Source organism: Ricinus communis, chromosome 2 (genome assembly GCF_019578655.1).
Source record: "Ricinus communis isolate WT05 ecotype wild-type chromosome 2, ASM1957865v1, whole genome shotgun sequence".
NCBI classification, from domain to species: Eukaryota; Viridiplantae; Streptophyta; class Magnoliopsida; order Malpighiales; family Euphorbiaceae; genus Ricinus; species Ricinus communis.
Window position 1 is genome coordinate 14,056,706 of NC_063257.1, and position 7,862 is coordinate 14,064,567.

The following is a 7,862-nucleotide window of genomic DNA, read 5'->3' on the forward strand; positions in this document are numbered from 1 at the left end:
GAGATGATATAGAATTTAATTTATTAATAAACTCTTTTTAATTAGGTCGAGCTTCTATGAACGCCTCGTTTGGACCGAAGGTTGGACCTAACAACTCGATATGGATGTATACACACCTTAATATACTTTTTATAACTTAATGCACACAGAATTCAAGATTTATAAATTGTTCTATGAGCTTTTATTGATATTTATGAATGTAGCTAAGTATTTGCTTTTGAAATTCCAACTATATGGACTTAATTATTTGAATAAAATTATAATTTCACCATTTTGAAAAATCTTTAGATTAAAAGCCATAATAAAGCATGTATCAATGGATGTATACACCTTAATATTCAATTTGCTTATTGTTTTATTCATATAGACTAATGAATATTATGGCTGTTGAATTAATATGCATGATAAATGCCGAAAATATTTACTATTGTATCTTATTTTTCCATTAATTTATACTTCAAAAATTGAGTTTTATATATTTATTTAGTATATTTTTTAGTTCTTTTAAAAAATTTAAAAAGAATTCATGTCAAGAAGCAAAAAGGAATCAGAAAACATAAGAAACGAGTGAAAAGCGCGAGAAAAAGACAAGTTATAGTGATCATACGGGAAGCAATCGGGAAATCTACACCCTCGTGCCAAAATAAGGAATTAAATATGAAAAATGCAGAAACTTAACAGACTCACATGGGAAATCTACACCCCAATGTGGTCTCGTCATGTGAATCATATATAGAATAGGCAGAAGAAGATAGAAACTCAACAGACTCACATGGGAACTATACACCACTGTGTAGTCTGCCCGTGTGACCCAATCAAGAATCTGCGCTTTCAATTATTTCATGCTACACACCCCGTGTTGTCTTCCCGTGTGGCCACTGTGTCACATTGTGTTTACTTAACTTTTTTAGGATCAGGAGTTCATCTTTTTATATAATTGTTAGAGAGAAAATATCTTATAACATTGTTTTTAGAGAATTTTAAGGTTTTGAATCAAGATTTTGAAGGGAGAAACATCAAAACCTATGGATTGTCTTTAAGGTTTGAAGAATCAAAATGGAGGATTTCCTAGCTTTTCAACCATGAATACTTTGAGATTTTCTTTTCCTTGATCTTCTCTCTTTATGTCAATGTGGAGGAACTAATTCTTTTGCTATTTGGTGTTGATAAACCGTAACCTATTTTGTATGGATTGAATCATTCTTTATGCAAATGAATAATCTCTTTAGGTATCTTATTTGTATGATTAATTATTGTCTATTTCAATTGATAAGTCGACGTGTTGGTTGAATATAGTTATCATAAAATTGACTAAAGATATCTTCATATGAGTTGTTCATTTTGAGAAATAGAGAACTGATTGGGATTCTAGAGATAAATCTACAAGATTCTTTGACATAATAATTTTAGGAACTTAATGCATGACCTAAGTGAGTTGGCTAGAAAAGAGATTCATTGCCCTCCTTTTAGGAATTAGGGGTTTAATCACTTGAGAAAGGTTTTCACCAAAACTAGAGGAATGTTAATTCAACTCTTTAGTTTATTTAATTGCTAATTGATTCGTGAAATGCACAAATAGTTAGGGAGATTCAGCACCTGAATAGACTTTTTCCTAATTCAATCTTCTCATTTACTTTAATTCTTATTTTAATTTAGTTAATTTTTAGTTTCAACATTCCAAATAACCATTTGATCGCTAAATATTAGTTAAGGTTTGAAATAGTATTCATAATTAGTGTCCAATAGAACGATAACTCGTACTTTGTTACTGTATTACTTGATACAAGGTGTACTTTACCGTGTACGTAACGCGCATCACTGCAATTCAAGAGCTCCATAATAGAAGCTTGTTAAAGCTAATATAGAGGTATGTACAACTTTTAGAAAAAAATAAAATGGTGACTTATTTTGCTCTAAATCATTTTGGTCAGACAAAGACTAAAAAATCTATAAATTCACATATCATATTACACTCATAATTATGCTCATCCCATATGTAATATAATCCATTAGTAGATGAGCTATAATATAATAATATAAACTAAAAATTTTCCTTTTGCACTCATATCACTAGGTTAAAGAATAATTGCCTCTCCAATGATACCCCTTTAGGTCGTATCACCTATGACCATAGTAATACACTAAAATAGCATACATAAACTATTAATTTTAGGATATAGTTGAAAGTTAATGAAACAAAACAAAATCTTCTAAAACTTACACGGTAATGAAGTAGAGATCCATTCATTTACCTTCTTAAATTATTCATCTTACACATGTAGTATGGATTATACATTACTGTTGCATGGATCTTAGTCTAGACACCTTATGCGTGCCTATTCTAAGCGCCAATTGAAATGTCACTCACATTCAACTTTACTAGACTTAAAAATGGATTAGGCATTAACGATTTTCGATCTTATACTAAGACCTCATCTTAGCTTCTTCTAAGGCGATATAGTTGTCTCATATTTACTTGCTTATCAAGCGCCAAAGGTTATTGCTCCGTGTGAGAGAGCCAGTCAACCTAATGACCCACTTTAATGGATGTGTATATATGTGCTTATATTTGTCATTCAAATATTCTAGCCTACATTTGAAATAGAGTTCTTAATATTCTTATACAAAAAAATTAAAAAAGAATGTTAAAAATAGCAAACAGTAAATACTAACAGAAACAATCATATTCTACAAAGTCATAATGCCTTAACATGAGCCAAAAAGTACATTTCTAGCAATCGGTTTAGTCAAGGGTTCAACAACCATCTAAGCTGTATGACTACTTATGCGCTAAAGCCTTTTTAGCAAAGTGATATATGATGTCCATATGTTTGTATTTTTCATGGTACTTAGGGTTTTTGGTTGATTTTATTTCTCATACTTTGTTCTTAGTGGTTCTTGGTCTTTGTTCCGTTCCATTGAGACAAGATTTTTTTAGGATTTGATATTTTAGAAACTTTTTTATCGGCCTACTCTCTCATTAATTTTATATTGTATGATCTATATAGCATTCTGGTTCACAATACAACCAAAACAATGAGAAAAGATAATAAAGTTGGTTACAAATTCAACCAATAGAAATATAATAGTAGGTTATATCTAATAACCAGTTGTTGTTCAGATTACAACCAACGAAAGGAGAACAAACATTAAAGTTGGCTACGAATTTAACCAAAATTCAATAAAGAACTTTTATATACTGATAAATTAAAATAATATTTAAAACAAGATAATGATAGAAGAGCAACACAAAATATGATGACAAAAACTATTGTTTACAGACATCTGAAATTTCTTTGTGGTTTAAGGCATTAACAACAATATCAACTACCTTCGAATCATCAAATATGATATCAGTAATTATTAACTCATTATAATAAATGTAACACAATAGTAAATTATTATACCTTATAATATATCCATTTGCTTCAGTTTAATACACATTAAGCATGATCTCGTTGCATGATTAAAACAGAATCGAATAAGAACAACATTATATGAAAACCAAATATCAAAATTAGCAAGGATATATTCAAATTCAACAAAAATAAAAATTTATTATAATAAATAACTTAATAAATGATTACATACTTGTTATCATTTCTTCAAAGATAAAATTGCATAAATCTTGATGAATATTATTACTATCATGTTGCCTACTAATAATCTTTACACTTGATTCATCCACCAGTTAATAAGAGCTATAATTAAATGATAAATTACTCAATTCAATGATAATCCAAATAACATAATAAATAATTGAATGATATAATAATAATAATAATAATAATAATAATAATAATAATAATAATAATAATAATAATAAAAATATTCAATTCAATGTAAAATCAAACAACTCAAAAGAAAATTATAGAAGAATCTTTACTAAAATCTAAAAATTGAAGTATTTGGACGTTTATCTAAATTTCTTTCATGAAATACACAAGCATTGTTAATCTCTTCGCTACAATTTTTATAATGAAGATCATATTAAAATGTATAATAGTTTTATTTAAACCCACTAACCTATTGTGGCCGAGTTTTAGATTTATTACCTTTAATATCCTATTGTAACCGAGTTTTAAATTTATTACTTTAAACTACTAGGCTCTTCTTTCACACTAAACTCCATAGCTTCAACTTAGCTCAACTCTTAAACAAAAAAAGTTATTATTTTTCATCAATTAAATTAAAAATTCGTAATAGTTAATTAACACTCTGACAAACTTCAACCATATTTCAAACGCATTCAACCACCTCTGTCGCTAAACAAATAATTGGTTGATTGAATTATAATTTTAAGTAAGTTAAAATCTAAATATTTTTAATTCATACAATATTTACATTACAACAAATAATATGATCTCAAAAAATCTAACCTAATGTAAAAAAAAGGCAAAAAATAATTTATTTAGAAAAATATATAACAAAATATAACAACCTAAAAACTATAAAATTAACATATACATAATATATATTAACCCCTTTAAGCCAATCTAAATCTAGAATTTAAACGAAATATGCATATTTCTGAATAATCTCAATTTTTATTCTAAAATATATACATAAGGCTTTAAATCAACAAAAGAAAAAAGAAACTAATAGGATATTTACATATAAAAGAAATTTTTGTTACATGATTGAACATGCTAAGAATTTTAATTTAACTGCTGCTGTAGAAATATATGATTGATGATTTCTTAAAAAAATAAAGAAAAGAGATATAACAAAATAAGAAAGGGTTAAATATTGTTTACCCTTTAAGGTTTAGTCTAATACATGAGTCGGTCCCTATAATCTTTTTCTTACATCAAACCCCCTTAAGTTTTAATAAAACTAACTACTACCCCTTTCCTGTTAGTCGAAGAACTGAACTAGTAATTTAAGATTATAATTTGATCCTTGAACCTATCATTAAGTATCAAACTCATCTAAAACTAATTTTATCATCATATTAGAGTAAAATCTTATTTTTAACACAAATTAATTTTAGTATCTAATTAAAATAATAATTGTAATATTTTTTCTTGTTTTAATTTTTAATTTTTAATATAATTTAATTCAAGAAAATTTAAATATTTTAAAACTATTTATATTTAAAACAATATTATTAAATTATTATATAATTTAATTTTAGTTATTATTATAAAATAAACATTTATAGTTAAAAAATATTATTCTATTGTTAGTTAGTTTTAATGTCTAATTAAAATAATAGATTTAATATTTTTTATTTTAATTTTTAATTTTTAATATAATTTAATTCAAGAAAATTTAAATATTTTAAAACTACTTATATTTAAAGTAATATTATTAAATTATTATATAATTTAATTTTAGTTATTATTATAAAATAAACATTAATAGTTAACAAAATATTATTCTATTGTTATTTTTATTATATATTATAATTAGACTATATAAAAAATTAAATTGAACAATCATGTCTTAGTTTAGCGAAATAATATAGACACCAAATTGACAAGTCCACTATCAATAAAGATCATGACAATCTTGTACTTTAAAAATGGTGAATTCTAGAATGCGGTAGTTAAAATAACTTTTCAATATCCTTATATTTTTATTTAAATTTTTTTTGTAAAATTCGGATCAAATTTACATAAAATATTTTAATATATAACTTTTATATAAAATTGTATACTAAAATATTTTTACGTAAACTTTTCAGGGAAAAATATTTTTATATAAATTTTATTCAATAAATACATAATGATATTGAAAAGTCACTGTAACTACGACACTCTAGAATTCACCTAAGAATGAAGTTTTTTTTATTAACCATTCAAATAAGATTAATAGAGTAAAATTTTTATTTTTATTATATTTTAATTTTTGTATCTAATAAAAATAATAACTTTTAACTATTTATTTTACTTAGCATATATAGTTGTATACCTATTTAGGAATTATAGTTGTAATATTTCTCTATTTATTTCCTGTAATTATTCCTATATAGTTGACTTACCTTTCCTGTAATTATTCCTATATAGTTGACTACCTTAAATAGGTCTAGGTATCTTGTATAAATACCTTGAGATATATGGAATAAACATAAGAGTGTTTTTCAATCAATTGTTATTTTGGTATCAGAGCAAAAGAAAAAAATTTCCACGCCTTCTTTTGTTCAAACCCGCCATCTAACTCAGCCTTTTTCCGCTGCCTTCTTTTGTTCAAACCCTAGCCGTCATCTAGCTGCAATGTCTACTAAAACTAATAACAAAGAGATTCTTGATAGTAAGAAACTCTCGACAGTGACCATTCATGAGGCCTCTTCTCCAATCCATATTAAATTGGATGGTTCTAATTATCGTGTTTGGTCAAAGATTTTAGAGATGCATATTACTGGCAGGAAGAAGAAGGGTTATATTACTGGAAGAAAGGTTGCACCTACAGAAGATGATCCGGGCTATGATGAATGGGAAGCTGAAGATGCCCTTGTCAAGTCTTGGCTTATTAATTCCATGACTGATAATCTGATGTCGCACTTTGTTCAGTGTGGGACATCTAAAGAAGTTTGGGATGCGGCTAAGAGGAGCTATCTTGATGTTTATGACTCTTCCCAAGTATATGAACTGATGAAGAGGTCATTTCAATTGCGTCAGGGTGGTCGACCTCTCCCAGAATATTTCAATGAGTTAAATTCAATTTTCATGGAGTTTGATTATCGTAGGCCCAATGACATGACATGTGCTGCTGATATTGAAAAACAAAGGAAGCTTATTGCAGAGGATCGCATCTATATGTTTCTTGCAGGTCTTGATCACAGTTTGGATCAAGTTAGCAGTCGTGTTTTGGCTACCTCCCCTTTACCAAGCTTAGAAGAAGCCTACTCTTTAGTTCGTCGTGAAGTGCAGAGACAAGTCACCATGGGAACAGAAAATCATTCTGAGGCTTTAGCTCTAATGATCCAAAAGAGCACCTCTCAGGTGACTCCTTCTGTTCTTGTGAATTCTACTGCTTCCAATTCTCGCTTCTGCACTCATTGCAATAGTACCAGGCATACAGTAGATGTTTGTTGGAAGAAGCATGGCTATTCAGAGTGGTATAAACTTAAACAAGCTGAGAAGAAAAATAAGAAATATACTCAGATTGTTGTTCCTAACACTTCTCCACCTTCTGCTTCTCATGTTTCTCAAGTGTCTCCTCAATAAGGTAATTCTAGTCTGACATATGTTTCTACTGCTTCTAACACTTGGGTTATTGATTCAGGGGCTACTGACCATATGACTAGTAATTCTTCTATACTTTCCTCTCTAATGTCTTCACCTGTTAAGTCTGTACAGGTTGCTAATGGGACTTCTATGCCAATTACAGGAGTTGGGAATGTCTCAATTTCTCTTACATTCTCAATGTCATCTGTCTTACTTGCCCCTGATCTTTCTAATAATCTTCTTTCCATTAGTAAGATTACCAAAAGTCTTAATTGTTCTGCAATATTTGATTTTACTCATTGTGTCTTTCAGGATAAACGTACGAAGATGACGATTGGCATTGGTAAGGAAAGAGGAGGTCTTTATTACTTAGAGGGGGCTACGGAATTTAAATTTGAACCTAGCCATGGTTTTCAAGTAGAAAGAGAGTCGTTTGATAGAGAGAAGATTCTTTTATGGCATTGTCATTTGGGGCATCCATCTTTTCCTTATTTAGAGCGTTTATTTTCTAAATTGTTTCACAATATTGCTATCTCTAGTCTAAGATGTGAACAATGCATTTATGCTAAAAACCATCGTGTTCCTTTCAAAACCAGTTTCAATAAGAGTTCTATTCCTTTTTCATGTGTTTATACTGATATGTGGGGTCCTTTTTCTACTCCATCTGCCTCAGGCCATAAATACTTTGTG

General features: G+C 28.2%; 1 protein-coding gene across 1 annotated transcript; it reads left to right on the forward strand.

The window, feature by feature from the left end:
• Positions 1-6,218: 6,218 nt before the first annotated feature.
• Positions 6,219-7,172, forward strand: LOC125369266. The gene is made up of 2 exons (XM_048371278.1): positions 6,219-6,624; positions 6,775-7,172. Exons 1-2 carry the CDS (start codon positions 6,219-6,221, stop codon positions 7,170-7,172), a joined length of 804 nt encoding a protein of 267 aa, XP_048227235.1.
• Positions 7,173-7,862: the final 690 nt, after the last annotated feature.